Source organism: Podarcis liolepis, assembly GCF_965112155.1.
Source record: "Podarcis liolepis genome assembly, chromosome: 5".
NCBI lineage: Eukaryota > Metazoa > Chordata > Lepidosauria > Squamata > Lacertidae > Podarcis > Podarcis liolepis.
In genome coordinates this window covers 49,090,543-49,107,103 of record NC_139556.1, presented here as the reverse complement: position 1 = coordinate 49,107,103, position 16,561 = coordinate 49,090,543, and the positions used below count along the sequence as shown (strand labels likewise).

At 43.5% G+C, this 16,561-nt stretch overlaps 1 protein-coding gene across 38 annotated transcripts in view; it reads left to right on the top strand.

The window, feature by feature from the left end:
- TACC2 (transforming acidic coiled-coil containing protein 2) overlaps nucleotides 1-16,561 on the top strand; it is a 172,682-nt gene that overhangs the window by 79,438 nt on the left and 76,683 nt on the right. For all 38 annotated transcript variants that reach the window (XM_083506055.1, XM_083506087.1, XM_083506052.1 and 35 more), the window contains one exon: nucleotides 12,167-12,307. In XM_083506055.1, coding sequence (XP_083362181.1) covers nucleotides 12,167-12,307 — 141 coding nt within the window. The remainder of the gene's footprint in view (nucleotides 1-12,166; nucleotides 12,308-16,561) is intronic.

Sequence of the window (16,561 nt, the reverse complement as noted above, 5' to 3'; positions counted from 1 at the left end):
TGTAGTAGGTAGTTATTGCAAAGCTGTGGTATTCTGTAGAGCAGGGATCAGCAACCTTTTTCAGCTGTGGCCCAGTCCACCGTCCCTCAGACCATGTGGTAGGCCAGACTATATTTTGAAAAAAATATATGAATAAATTCCTATGCCCCACAAATAACCCAGAGATGCATTTTAAATAAAAGCACACATTCTACTCCTGTAAGGACACCAGGTAGTCCCCACAAATAACCCAGAGATGCATTTTAAATAAAAGGACACATTCTACTCATGTAAAAACACACCGATTCCTGGACCGTCTATGGGCTGGATTGAGAGGGCAATTGGGCCGCACCTGGCCCCCAGGCCTTAGGTTGCCTACCCCTGCTGTAGAGTATAATGAGGATGTACTCCAGTTCACCTCTGAAGCTGAGGTATCCTTGAAAAGGGACAGTCTTGTATGACTCGGCATTTCTGCAAGTTCAGTATTGATTAGACATTGTGAAGATGCACGGTGATGCTAAATATAAGTATCACATTGTAGTTTCTAGATAAGAAGGCAGGCCAGCAGCCAGCAATACTTCACTGTATATGACAGTGTGATCTGGGTGGGTAGTGGGTCCCCTTTTAGCAAAGTCCTACATGAGCAGGGCCCAACATTTCAGGGTGTGTGTGTCCCCCCCATGTTAAGTGTTCCTTCCTATTAAGAAGACCTTTGTGTGAGCCTTTTAAGTCACGCTGCCTTATTATATGTGTGCTTTGTCTCTGTGCTAGGTTATATTTCTCTAGTGGCTTTAGAAACTATCGGCAGACATTGTAGAAAGAGTGTCCAAGCATCTGATCCAAACCTATTTTTAAAAGGGAGAGTTGTTCTCCCACATCTGGTGCAGGTGCCCTTGGGTCCAATCCTTCTGGCAGGAGGTGTTTCACGTAATATCAGAAGTCACTGCCAAGCCAGTGAGCTCAGAGCTGGAGGTTGCATTACTGATTCTGTTCTGAGGCCAACACGAGGGATGGTGTCATAAGTATTTAATTGTACTTTTAGCAGCAATGGCACTTGTTGAAACTGTGCATCACTGGTGGACTGGTTCCCACTTCAGTATAGGGGAATGGCTGGGAAAAGTCTGGCCGTTAGTATCCTTGGAGAAGCTGATGCAACAAGAGAGGGCCATATGGAGAGCAGAATCATTTTGCCCATGTGAGGTACCTTTTCATAGTGTATATGAATATTAGCAAATGGGGCACAGCCCACTGTAACCACAGTGGTCCTTCTGGAAGGACTTGTTCCTTAAGCCACCACAGAACTATTCCTTGAATTATTATTATTATTTATCCAACTTATACTTTGCCCTTCTTCCTAAAGGAACCTGAAGCTTTTTCCTCCTGGGAAAGTTCAATAATCAACATGGGCATACATTCAGTTTCTTCGTATGCATCTTTTTGCCTTATTGAAAACAGTAAAAGTCAATTGTTAAAATGAATTCCCTAATGATGAAGGTTGTTGGCTTCAGAGATTTATTTAGCCACCCTCCATTCAAGCATGAGAGCAACTGTTGGGAAATGGTTATCATTCCTCTTTGGGCATACACTGCATTCCTTTTTCTGCCCACTCTCTCTTCGTATTAGACTGTCATCGAAGGGGGTTTCTATGGCAGTGGCAAACTGTTAGCATGAATGTGGCCAGCACTTATTTTGCATGCTTCTAAATTGGTCCCTTGATGTTTTTAAAGCAACTCAGTGGTATTTAACTGCAACAGAAGGCAATTATTAGATACAAAAATGTTTAATGGATAGAAGAACCATTCAGGCACTACGTCTTCTCAGGTTCAGAGAATGCATGAATGGGGACTTGGGTGATGTACGTAAGCCTTGCCCCCAGCAGCCCTGTCAACACAAAGGTCTAAAGTTGAATTCTAATCACTAATCACCTGTAATCCAGAAGGCAAGCAGCACTGGGGTCCCGAAGGTGGAGAGCATTTTTGGCTCTGCCCAAGTAGTGTGAGAGTGTTCTTTAAAAATGGTGTTTCATTGGTTGATGGCTTAATACTCAAGGTACAATGAATGGAACTCTAAAATTGACATCTCTAGAGATGCCCAATGAGATTATGGTTCCAATGTTCTACCCATTGATCTTGAGGGAACACTTTTGAGTATACATATATGGCTTTGCTTACTTGGGAGTCCAACACATTGGAGTCGTTGGGGCTTAACGTCTGAATAAACACACATACAAATGGGTGGAGAGATGGTCTAATGTCTCAGTTGTCAGAATGTTGGACAGCCAAGGTGGAGGCATGGGTGCTACCTTTATAGGCACATGGGGAGTGCAGACATGATATCTGACATGATATTACTGCCTGCCCCGGCCAACTACCTCTTCCTGTTGCCTCCTATGGAGGGTGAGTAAGCAGAACTCAAGCCAGGCAAGAGAGTGGAATGAAATAAAAGGGTGCTCCTATTCTAATATTGATTCATCTCAATCCACAGACCTTAACTTTGCATGCACAGGAGGATCCAACCAAACAGCCAAGACAGCCAAGGCACTTGGTTGGGGTTTCCATAGAAGAAAATGGGCTTGTTTCTTTTAAAATGTCTATTTGTATGCTCCTTTTCCAGGAAATTGTGCCTAAATGGGCTCATAACATATCCAGTAGACAATAACGATTTGAAAATACATATTATAAACAATTAGAAATAGCAATATCAATAAGCAGATACAAAAACAATAACAACCACCCATACAACATTGTATAAAACAATACAAATAAGTTAAGGTAACAGCTTAGCCTGAATGACGTTATATAAAGCAGTTGGGTTATATAAAACAATACAATTAGCTTAACCTAATGTGAAAGCTTAAGCCGAAGGGAAGAGAGAATAATAACAGCACAAAAATAGAATAGTGGCATATAAAACATCACTACATCCTACATAACCCACCTGTTTTCTGTCTTCAGACATTCACAAACCCTGACCCACCCATCTCACACCTGGGGGAGTGGAGACCTGCTCCAACTCGGAGGGGCCCACTGTTATTGTGGGCTGTTACCTACAAGGTGGTACATAACTTGTCTTCCATGTTTTCCCACAAAGCAATATGCATTCATAAGCATGGTACCGGGGTGGGGGAGCACCGTCCCCCCTTGATGTAACCCTCAAAGAAATATTTAAAAGGAAGTGCCCAGATCCAAATATTTGAGAATCAGTATGTAAAATAGAAAGAACGTGGAGTCCTTTAGAACCACATCACTGTTTGTTTGCACAGAAACCCTAGTCACAATGGCTCTACTCTTTGCAGGTGAGACTGATTTGCCTGAGGTGGACCAGTGAACCCATAATATAGAAGTGAGATTAGAACAAGCTCATGATGCCTATATCACAAACAAATTGGTTTTAGCATGTGGAAAGCCACACTTGTTTCCTTTTTGGGAACACATTTTGGTGATCATGTTTCTCCACAAGAGTAGTTTGGAGTGATTTGTATGATGGAATGTAGAAAAACAGGGATTGGGGGGGGGACACATATCTGTTAGCAGGAGTCAAGACTTCACTGGAATAATTTTTCTACATTGCTTCCTGCTCAGGTGTTGTTCCAAATTACACAGAGGAGAATGATGCATTATAACCAACCCTTTGAAGTGACTCTCCTCCCCAAAATCTGCTTTCATCTAAAGTATTTTTCTTTGATGTTGAGGCTTGAAGGAGATTTCTTATAGTGATGAATCAAAAAGGCCATGTGTGGATGTTATGCATAATTGGTTGGTGCACTAGGTGTATTTCCAAAAGCGCAGCTGTGTTTAGATGTGACAGCTGCAGATTTGTATGTTTAAACCTTATTCTGTCAGAACAGCATAGAAAGTGTGTGTGGGGGGGGGGTAGGGGAAGGCTCTGGTTTAAGGAGCAACAAGGCATACAGGTGAGGACTGGAAAGCTTTTACCGTATTTTGCGCCCCATAAGACGCTCCGGCCCATAAGACGCACCTAGTTTTTTGGGGGGGAAATAAAGAAAAAAAATTTTATTTCCCCCCCCCCCAGGTGCGGGGCTGGAAGAACCAGGTCGGGGAACAGTGGGAAGGCACGCTCTGCCTCCCCGCTGTCCCCCGAGCTTGTGGGGCTGGCGATGGGGAGGGCAGCTCTATGCCGCCATCCCGAGCGGGGCGGGACTTAGCGCCCCGCTCGGGATGGCGGCGTAGACCTGCCTGCCGTCCCGCGACGGCAGGCAGCTCTGTGCCGCCATCCCGAGCGGGGCGGGACTTAGCGCCCCGCTCAGGATGGCGGCGTAGACCTGCCTGCAGTCCCGCGACGGCAGGCAGCTCTGTGCCGCCATCCCGAGCGGGGCGGGACTTAGCGCCCCGCTCAGGATGGCGGCGTAGACCTGCCTGCAGTCCCGCGACGGCAGGCAGCTCTGTGCCGCCATCCCGAGCGGGGCGGAGCTTAGCGCCCCGCTCGGGATGGCGGCGCAGAGCTGCGCTGGTCCCAGGACCGCACGCAGCTCTGCAGGGCCACCGGGAGCGGGGCGGAGCTTAGCGCCCCGCTCCGGATGGCAGCGCAGAGCTGCGCTGGTCCCAGGACCGCAGGCAGCTCTGCGCGGCCACCGGGAGCGGGGCGGAGCTTCGCCCCCGGCTCCCGGTGGCCGGGCAGAGCTGCGCTGGTCCCAGGACCGCAGGCAGCTCTGCACGGCCACCGGGAGCGGGGCGGAGCTTCTCCCCCGGCTCCCGGTGGCTGCGCAGAGCTGCGCTGGTCCCGGGATTGCAGGCAGCTCTGCGCAACCCTCGAGCCGGTCTCCCGAGGGTTGCGCAGAGCTTCCTGAAGCCTGGAGAGCGAGAGGGGTCGGTACGCACCGACCCCCCTCGCTCTCCAGGCTTCAGCGAAAGCCTGCATTCGCCCCATAAGACGCAGGCACATTTCCCCTTCATTTTTGGAGGGGGAAAAGTGCGTCTTATGGGGCGAAAAATACGGTATTTCTGCCTGTTATGTACCTCCCTGCATCTCCTTTCTCTCAGGCCATTTGCTTCCAGCCAGGGCTCTGATACCAGAAGAGAGCCTGGTTACAAATGAAGTCTTTGGAGGGGAAGGACTGTGGGGAGATAAGCCATAAGCTAGTGGTAACCCAAACACTACAATTCCCATCAACCCCAGCAGGTATGGCCAAGGGCCAGGGATGATGGGAGCTGTGGACCTGCAGCATCTAAGAGCCCCATGTTGACTACCCCAGGTTACAGGAAAGTTATGCACAAGTTCCTTTGCACTGGATGCATAGTTAAGCACATGGATCCACTGCCATTGTGCATGGTTTGGCCCTTTGGTTGGCTGCAGCAAAAGCAGCAAATAGTCTTGTGATGCCTTAAACCCTCAACTCCCTGATCCATCTGGGCTGAGGCATAATTCTCACAGATGCAGGCTGGTGTGGTGCTTGTAATGCCCTGGTTTGATTCGGGCATTCCTGCCAATCAGCAGTCTGGTAGGGAAAGTGGGAATTGGAATTGCCCTCCTCCCTCATCCATCCATTGGCTGTGTGCATGTAGCCCGCCAGGCTGTGCTGTGCATGCTCTGATGCATTTACTTATCATACCTTTGGCTGGTGGTGGGGAACCTCAGGAAAGGGGTCTGAATGCAGACCTCTAGGCCTCCCTGTCTAGGGCTGGGAACTCTCTACAGCCCATAACTTTCACATAGTTCATGGTGAACTGGGTTCACTTCACATGTGCTTTGCACATAGTTTCCCCCCTGACTGGAATGTGTCCTCAAATTCTCGTAATGCCTCTTGCTTGTTTGGATGGAAGAGAGAGAAGTGTGGAAGGGTGTAGAAACCAGCCTACTGTACTTACATAAAATTTACATTTTTGCTCTGCCCACTTTAGCATCTAGCCCAGCCCACCAGTGACAAATGGCCCTTTGAAGCTTGCTCAGAAGGGAATGTGGCCCCAGGGCATTCTAAATACCTCATATGTTGAAGGCTGGCCTTGCCTTGCTATTGCCCTCCGTGATTTTGAGAGAGAACTTCTGAAGTATGATTCGGGACCCCAGAAAATCAGGGTTCTATACTGCAGGGGGAGCCTATGTGAAAAGGCACAAAAGAGGGACAGGAGAGCAGAGCCAGCACACTCACCCTTATTCCTCCACATCATATGAGGGATATAGAAGGCCTGCGTTGGGGCAGGCAATGGGCCCTTGCCTGCAAAATGCCCTCCAGTATTTTCTGCACATGCAGGAACTTGATCTGCATGCTGTGGGCCCAATTTCATTTCTAGGTGACACCATTGATTTGTGAACTTTTTTTAGATTAAAAAAAAAAAAGGCTGGCTGCCCTATTTCTTTTTTAAGATATTGGGAACAAACAGTACCTGGTTGCTGATATATTATATATATGAACTGAATGGTAATTTGGAGACGGCTGCAGCAAAGCAGTCGTTTGGGTAAGTTCTGCTCTGATGCCACAGGGCCACAAAATCTCTATCTCCTTGCTCCCTTTCCAACAAATGTTTGTGTCACAGTAATCGTATTTATTGTTAATGTTCCACAACAGCTTGATAGTTCACCCCATATATTTCTGCTGTTTTGGAAATTAAATACCCTATAATTAGGAAAAAAGAGAGAGGGAGAATCATTTTGTAATCTCAGCTACAGAGATCTTGACACTGGTGTTGCTGCTTTTCTGATGCCCAGCTTGTTATTCCAAAATCTGTTCCCCATCATTTAATTTTAGAAATTCATACATCTTGCCTGAAGTTGCTGTAATGTTGGTGTTATGCAGCCTGCAGTAGGGCTATTTACAGTATCTTTCATGCTATTACCATATAAGGTCAGTGGAAAATTTGGCCAAGAAAAAGAAATGCCAAAGGGAACTAAGAAATAAGCAGTGGATGCAACTGTAAAGGGAATAATTGCATGTTTCTCATACGTATGGCCATGTACATTAGCTAATCATTGGGCTTGATTTCAGAAGTGGCCTCAAGGTCCTAGAAATGAATACCTTGAGAACAAATATACTAGTGTATCTGAGTGTATCTGAAGAAGTGTGCATGCACACGAAAGCTCATACCAAGAACTAACTTAGTTGGTCTTTAAGGTGCTACTGGAAGGAATTTTTTTATTTTGACTATGGCAGACCAACACGGCTACCTATCTGTAACTAAAATATACTAGTGGTTATGCATAAGTTCAGCAAAGGTCAGCAAGAGGAATAATGTCTTGAGTTCATTGCATTTTAGGGCCTTTCCAGATTACTGAATGGCAATTACACAGTTTCCTCTTGCTTGCTGAGCTGGATCCAAATATTTTTATTTGAAAAGGTGCCTCTGTTTCAGAGATTCTCGTCTGGATAAAATAGGAAATTGTGGCTTCCTGCTACATGCATGAGCCTCAGGCTCATGTACCCCCCCCCCATCTCTTCCTTATTAATGTGCAAAGCATTAAAAGCTACCCACTTTTGATTTTAAACGAACCACAGTCTCTTACTGCAGCAAAACTCTGCTTAGCCACTTTAGATGGTGAACACACCCATGGTTTGAACCTCTCTTGTTGAAGCTAACTAGAGTTCACATGCAAGGGGGAGCTGTGGTTAGTTTAAAATTGAAAATGGGTGTTTTTAATCTCTTGTATGCCAAAAGAGACAGAGGGCTGAGCCTGTAGCATTCTGTGACTTATGTAATGTTTTCCATTACATCTGAACCAGCCCTTCCAGACATAGACCAACCACAATTTGACAGTAACTGTGGTTCAGACTTCAAAACATGTAATGGTTAGACATACTGTATAGGCAAACCATAGTTTCTGCAGTTTCTATCTCCCCCCCCCCCCGCGCTTCCTTTCCTAATAATTCCTGGATGCTCTCTTGAAGCATGGCTTCTATGTGTGAGGCAATGTCCCAAACCATGGTTTATTGGTTAGGATATAATCTCAAACCACACTTCCTTCAAACTGTGATTTGGAAATCTGTGTCAAATTGTAGTTTCAGATGCTGATGAGGCCACTTGATAACTAGGGTTTGTCAAAATGTATCAGTTTGGAAATCATGACAGACTATAGTTTGGCCTTTGTTCTGAACCATCTCACTGTGTTGAAGTGTATCAAAGTTGTTGGTGTTGTGAAGATTTGTTTTGAGTGTCATAAGCACCTGGCTGGATAATGCCTGCAACATCACTGGTGATGAAGGATGGATATTTCCCCTACTCCACGAAACACTAGTTTGTAACCTTTTAAACAGAATGTACACAAAATTTTATCCCTGAAACCTGTTTAGATAAACCATGCCGGCAGCACAACCTAAAGGTCCAGAATTCAAAAGGCACCTACAGGAAAGCATGCCTTTGCCCACTCCGAAGAGACTTTGACTTCAGTGGTGTATAATAAGGAAATAGATTTCAGAGAAAACTTCTGTCCATTTGTCTGATGCTAAATAGCAGCCTCTTGTACTTCTGCTGCCCCTGTTTTGCTATAATAGATAGCAGATCAGATAACAGCGCTATATGTGTTGTTTCCTTCTGCATATTTGACATACATGCAGAGAAGCTTTTGTTCTCTGCAGTATAATTCTGCCCTCTGGAGACTCCCTTCATTTTTTAAGAAGCAGGTTACTAGCTCCCATGGCTGAGAGGGAGAAACTGTAGTCTTACCTCTATCATAGCCTTCCTTATAAATAAAAAAGAATGTTCCATGCTAGTTCAAAATATAAACATTCAGTGCATAGTCAGTTATGCAAAAGGAAAAAAATGTATGCAGATATGCAAATCTGCATATGTTTTATATTTCTACTATCTGTTACAAATGACCCATCACCATCAGGGACAATGCAGACCAGAATGCCCATATACTACGTAAATCATGGTCAATTTGCCCTTGGAGGTGGGTAGAACATTTGTGTGGCACAGGTGGTCTTGAGATGGAGAGAGCAAAACAAGCTGGGTTTTTGTTCATGGGTTGATTTATACGTGCCATATGTGCTGGTGCAGTGTTTTGAATTTTTAAAAGGAGTATGCACATTATAAACTTCACATGTCCATTCTGGAGCATAAATCATGGTGCTGACAGTTTTGTGTCCTGAAAAGAATTAAATAGGCGGCTTCCCATGCCCCCCTCTCACCCCCATTTCAAATTCCTAAATGATTTGTAATGTCAGGCAAGCAAAGTTTGCCCAGACTGGCTCATTCCATTAGGCAAAACTCCTGATGGTGCCACAAACAAGGTGCCACACAATACTCTTTTTCTTCTTCTGCTGCTACTATTTCCCCTCTGGAATTTGCCCATGTTTGAATGTCATATTTGTCACAGCACATTTCTGTTCAGAGTGTTTGCTCTTAAGCTAAGTGGAAGAGGATTGTTCTGTTTACCCATTTGATGGTGGTTTCCTGTGGTTCCTTCTTTTCCTTTTTTCTTTGCTGTCGTTCAGCCTCTCACAACTGCTGCAATGACCAGACTACAAATTATCAACAGGGTGATGTTTGCTCTCTGAACAATAGAGGGCAGTCCTATAACAAAAAATGCATGCACGGCGTACTCTCCACCTGTACTCACCTGTTCATTGACCTACAAATAGAGGCATTTTCACACTTTTGATACTTGCAAATTGAAGTATCAAAATACACCTAAAAAGCCTCATTTGCAGGGCACTCCATTTTCTGTCTGGTACTGAAACCTGAAAAACTTTGCTTTCCCTTGTTGAAATACATATGGAATAGGGAACCATAGAACAATGCAATCCCACAGTTATTTGGGGAAGTGTTAGAAGAATTGCCATCATTTAAAATTATTCAGATGTTAGCATCTTCTTAATATAGTTGACTCTGCTCCATAAAGAATCCGTATTCATCCAAACTCTTGTTTTCTGTATATATATATATTGGGGGGGGGCTTTTATTTTGTGGGCTGTTGGCTATCCCAACTTTCTCAAGGGCAAAGGTTTATGGATCCTGATGGATTCCTTATGTCTTTCACACTGCTTCCCACAGTTAAGTCTGTCAATTCTGTCAATGGTCTGGTTACACTCTGGAATGAGAAGATGTCCTGCGCAACAGATCACTTCCAGATATCATCACCAAAACTGTGCAATTGGTGCAACTCCCTGGTATATTAAATTGCTTAGGGCAATGAAATACTTGAGTCAACAGCTCAAGCATCTGGAGGGCACTAGGTTGGGGAAGAATGGGCAAGAGTCTATATGGTGATAGCAGCGGACAAGGTTTTTTCTTACAGTTTTGCGCAGATGCAGTTGGCCAGAGGAGCTTTCTTTAATGATGGCACACCTTTCACTGTAAAGGTAATGTCATGGACTGGCAGAGGAGTGATAGGAGGCACCAGCTAGGGAATGCCCAAGGGAACCCCCAGAGGAAGAAGGCTTAGGGCTAGGGGGTTGGTAGTGAGACAGTGATGAGTAGTCAGAGGGAGAAAAGGCAGCAGACTGGGAGGAGCAGGCGTCAGAAGCTGAAGAGGCAACAGGGTGTAGTGAACAGGAGGCTGGGGCAGAGAGCAGTCCTGATTCAGAGGCTGGAGAGGAGGGGCACCAGGAGACAGAGAGGAAACAGGCTGCTGCAGAATCCAGGGAGTCTCCCAGAACATGCAGAGAAGTGAAAAGAGCAGAGGAGAGAGATTGGTTGCATGAAGACACAGTCTCCAATTGCTTGGAAAAAAACCCTGGAGAGGAGGGGACAGGCAGCTGTAGGAATGCGGGGACCTTCAGTCCTCACTACTGCCTCATTGAGGCAAGACCTCCTGGGAAGAGTTGGTGGGATCACTAGGCCTGTATTGTTTTGATTTCTTTGAATAAAGAGTTACCTTCACTGACACCAGTGGTTTTTTAATTGCTGACCTTCACCTGACTCTGACTCCTGACAGGTAATTAGCGTAATCCTCAATAGCCCTCTGTGAACAATTAGCAGTATGTTGTACTGTACAGATAAATTGCCCCCCCCCCCGCGCTTGGACATCACAGTTACTAGAGTCAGATGTGACGATGGTACCATCTGGTCAGGTTTTATGAGTACCTTTTAGTTTTTCAGCCTGAGGATGTGGATAACCTTGTTACAGGACTGGGATACCACTTGTGTTTTTGACCCTGGTTGCATGGTGTCTAACTACAACTCAGTATGTGTCAGAAATACTTTGTGCCTCCTTCAGAGAGGTTGTCATTCCTGCTGCTTTTAAACAGGCAGTAGCGACACTACTTGGGATCCTGTAGTGGCAGTCAACAAAGTTGTACTCAGAGTAGACCTGTTAAAATTAATGGACCTATGTGAATCAAGTTCATTAATTCCAGCTCTCCTAGAATGAGTAAAATTTAGTTGACTATCACCCAGTTAAAATTATAGGCAGTATGTCAGAACTTGTAGTAACAGCTTAAGTCCAAGTGTTTCTGGATGAAACTGATTATTTAGACCCTTTGCAGTTTGGGAGCTGCCTGGATGTTGAGACTGCAAATGCCTTGGTTGCTCTGATACATGACCTGTACCAAGAAATAGACAGCAGGAGTGCAATCTTGCTGATTTCTCTTGGACCCTACAGCAGCCATTCAGGTGTAGTGCTAAGACCATCTAATTTCCAATGGAACTCCATATGGTTTATAATCCAAAAAATGCAACAATAATAATGTACGGTATATAGCAATTCCTATTGAAACACGCATATTAGTTTGTGATGTTTTAGTGTGGGTTTAAAGTTCTGTCTTGTTTTTATACTGATATTATTATTATTATTATTATTATTATTATTATTATTAATTATTATATCCTGCAGTTGTATATGAGAGTAACTTAAACAACATGGGCTATTTTTATCATAAACTGAACGGTTTTATTTTGCTTATTGTTATTTCTGTAAGCTGTCATGAGTTTATTTCATAAAGAAAACTGAGATATACATTGTTACTGATTGTTTTTTAATCTTGAGGGTTGAGTTTGTGTGTGTGTGCCACTGGTTTTGTTTCACATTGAAAAGTGAGATACTTGCACACACACACACACACACACACACACACACATTTAAGTGGGATAGAAAGAAATGTTAAGTTTCTGTTTAGGTCACCATCTGTTTAGTTAGCTGCATCAGGCTTAGGCTTTCCACTGGGTGCCAACCATGGGAATCAATGTTAATCTAGCTTCTCTGGTATTATCCCGTAGAGTTGAAAACATATGTGCACTTATTATGTTTTACATATGTTACGTTTTTTTTATAATAATAATGACTAATTATTTTGCAGCATTTCCCAGCCTGGTAGTTGCCAAGAGACAAATAGCCCCAGCACATCTGTTCCTGACTTAAGATCCTTGACTTCTGAACCAGCTACCAACGTAGAGCAGCCTGCCCAAGAGAGCAGAAGCCTGCCAGAAGAAATCAAGAGGTAATGTGCAGCCCTTGAAGCAGAGATTTCTTTAGCCAAACTGTGTGTGTGTGTGTGTGTGTGTGTGTGTGTGTGTGTGTGTGTTTTGTGTTGCAAATGTTGGCATGTAGCATAGAACTGTAGAGTTGGAAGTGTCATCTAGTCCAACTGCCTTCAATGCAGGAATCTTAACAGGTGGTTCCCCATCCAATTTGAATCCATCCTGAACCCTGCTTAGCTTTGCAAATATACCAGCAGCCTGATTGCTACGCCACTAGGAGGATTCTTATTTGTATTCTTATTTGAGATATTGAATGGTTTTCTGGCTGGCTAAGTGCAGAGAAATGACTTCTCCTTCTCAAGATGATAGCCAATGCTTAACAATCATATGCATTTTAATAGATGTAGATGGAAGACAATTTGACTAAAGTTTGTTAACTTTGGTGCAAATGTTAATCAGTGGGTCTGAGACCAAAGGAAATGGTGCTGGTTTCACAAGCGCCCTGGCTACCTTCTCCTCTACCAAACTTGAATAAAAATAAAGATGAAGTTTCCTACAAGTTTTTCCAAACAGATGGTTTGTATTGTGGGATTAAATTGCTATGGGCTTCCTTCTAGCAATAAGGAGAAAGGGAACTGAATATGATTGTAGTCAGTTCATATGCAGTAAATGCATTGCTAAGATTGTACGATTGCAAAACTTGATAGTATTTGAACTTGTTTGTTTTGTTTTTATTTTGATTCTGTTGCATTACTGCAAGAGATAGTATTACTGCTGCAGAGCTTGCAGGAAAGAAAAATACTAAAGAAGAGTTTTCTTGTCAATAGTGAAGCTCTTTCAGTTTAATAACTAATATACTGTTTAATGTGCTCAAAAAACAGCAACCCCATATTTCACAGTTAATACTGTGAAAAACCTATGAGCAGAGCAATCACAACTCTAACTGGGGAGCAGCAGGGCAAAACGGAGCAGTCAGGGCAGAGGTTTTGGGCTTTTTTTTTTTTTTAGATAGTTTATGTGCTATGCCAAGTCCAGACTGCTGCAGAAGAAGGACCTAAATTGAGATTCTCTCTAGAAAATGAACTCTTAGGATGTAGCAGATCCCTAGTTGGCCCAGCTCCCCCACACCCCCACGATGCCTTACTTTACACAGCTGCAGTGGGAGCATCATGGCAGAGCCTCCCATCCATGCCTATAAATCAGGGGTAAGGATTGCAACCTTCAAAGCCTGATGTCAAACTAAGAAAACATACTTTAATTGTTTAGCAGTCAATTAGCAACTGAAATCTGAAATTGTTACCCTTATTTATATATGCCACCTGGAATAAATTTCACTAAAATAGACTTTTCTCCCCCACCCCCAAATCATTTTAGCTAACAAAGAGTACAAATTATAACCCAAACATGCTGGACCTCAGCATTACATCACATCAGTTGCCGACACGGCCATTCATTTTGGTTCCATGGAACCCTTGTCCAGATGTTTTCTGTGATCACAAAAGCCAGCTATGAATCAGGATGTGTTGAAAGATTTTCTAATCCGGAATCAAAGGGCTTTGCTTTGACTATAATTTTCCCTTTAACCAGGCTGAAATGAGACACATGCTCACGTCTGTGTCAGGTGCAAAAAAATAAATAAAGAGAACATCAGTGTTGATGCTGATTAACGGCTATGTGACTTATGAATTCGCACCCCTATTAATGGAAAGGTCATGCAGTGGAATGGAGAATATTGAGCCATGCATTCCCTGGAGGACATGTCTTCTTCCACCCCACCAATTCAAGCTGGCAGCTTGTGACAACTGCCCTATGTGTTGCCAGAATCCGCAAGAAATGCAGGCATCTATCATGCCTCAATTAGCAGAAATGGAAATCGCACATTAAAAAAGTGATAGGTTGCCGTTGCTTCCAATTCGTCGAATAGCAGCAGGAGGTCAGATATCTCAGGGCTGCATGAATGATGTAGACTATGTGAAGCATGCGTTAAAACTGTCCCCTGAAATGCGCTGTAGCAGACCAAAAACACCAGTGGCTTGTTCTCGGTCATGTTGTGCTTAATGTTGCTCTACATTAGCGGGAAGAGTGCGACAGCGTCATGGGGGGTTCTATTGGATTTCATTGCCACTGTCGTTTTTCTAAAGGGAATTGATCCGTATTTCCAAGCACTTAGTGCTAATACTTTGTCCTCTACACAAGTGCCTTTCTGGAGAGATTGCTGTGTATCGCTCTGGATTTCGTTCTCTCCTCCCTTTGCGATCTAAAGCATACAATAGGTAGGAGAAAAGAATATGGTGATCTCAAAAGCGTTGGCAGGATTAAATGATTTGTTGAGCTTTTGTAAGTTTCATAGCCATTTAGACAAGAAGGAATCCCTGCATTTTCTTAATATTTGTATTCTTATATGCTATTTTAGAAACCATCATTTTGACATCACACTCTCAATAAATAAGACAGGAAAGGGACAAAAACTACGCAGGGCTGGCCTGAGATATTTTGCTGCTATATTATTATTATTATTATTATTATTATTATTATTATTATTATTATTATTTTTTTTTTTACTTTTATTACACAGCCTTCATCCTAAGGTCCCTGGACAGGTCACAGCAATTTAAAATACAGTATTAAAAGCAGCTCAAAACAACTTACAACCACAAAAATAGGATAAACCCTAAAAATACACATCTCAGGTAAGGGTAAAAAAGTGTGTCTTCAGCATTTGCCAAAATCAGTGTAGTGAAGTTACGAGACACACCTCTGTGGGGAGGGGGTCCTGCAACTAGGAGCTGCCACAGATAATGCTCTCTCTCAGCCCACCCCCACCTCCAGTCATACCAACTCCAGGGGACCAAGGTGCCTTTGACCCCTCTATATCTGTTGGCAGGGGGCCTGGCCCCCTCAGTGTTGATAGATTAGTAATTGCAGAATGAAAAAAATATGAGGATGCAAATATAGAAAGTACAAGGAGAGGGCACAGTCAGCATCCCCCCCTCTCTCTAATTGGACGTACTATAAGATCTCAGTGAGATAAAAGTCATGCCAGTAATAATCTCCTTTTGAATAAAGAGAAATATTGGTATGCATTCTTTCTTGAGCCAGATTGTTACTGATGATAGTGAAATCGTGTGTGTGTGTGTGTGTGTGTGTGTGTGTGTAGTTTCTCCCACTGAGATTTCCCAAAGGGTGAAAATATCAAACAACATTTGTACACTCTCATGAAAAGCAAATACATTACAGCCTGATGATTATTTGCCACTATAATCAAAGTTGTCTGGTACAGATTCCGCATTTCGCAGAAAAATGTGAAAGTGCTCCCCATCCTGTCAAATAAGCAATTCAAAGTAATTGCATAGAAAGTAGATGTCGCACATTTAGAGCCATTTGTAACTAGGGCAATCTGGCACGTGAATGGGATAACCTTTTGCAAACTATTTCGTATTCTGAAGACATTTTATAGTCCTATATTAAGAATAGCAGTAGTAGGGTTTTTAACATGAGACCTAGAAGCACCAGCCCCATCCCCAAAGAGCTTTGCCTTTGTGACTCTTGCATTAGTGTGAAAGAGAGTTACATTAATGGTTTGTGTCCATAGAAGCTGTAACTTTTATTTTAAATGGGCTCTGCCAGATATGGGTCTGGGTGGGGTGTATTGACCAGACAGTCCCTTATTTCTGTCTCCAGGCTTGATCTGTTTGATGGATATAGAAGTCATCTGTCATGTATGATCTAGTTGAGATTCCTGCATTGCAGGAGTTTGGACTAAATGACCCTCAGGGTCCCTTTCAGCTGTACATTTCTAAGATTCTATTATGCTATTCGTCTAGTTGGGTCAGTTTCTTTTCAGGATTATACATACGTTTCCAACATACTACTACAGGTTTGCTTAACGCTAGAATTCCCATAGTTGTGCACTGAGAGGAGCTGTGAGAAATGCATGTCTTTGTTCATGTATATACATGTGTGTGAAGCCACATTTGGTTACATGTATAAATCATGAAAGAAATGATAGGGGTGCCTGTCAGAAGAGAAAGTCTCATCTTATATTAAGCTCCCTCAGCTTGTCCTCTCAGAAGCAGATAATAAATTCTAGTTTTAAAAGGTCATCTCGTAAGGACGTTAAGATCAACAAATGGAACCTGGTTCCTTAGCCTGATGGTTGTCTGTTTGTGGTAACCCAGAGACAGGATTTTTCCCCCCACTGGTGGCACCAGTGTTGTGGAAACTTGTCCTTGCTGAAATATGAGAGGCCTCATCAGGATAGGCATTCTGCTGGC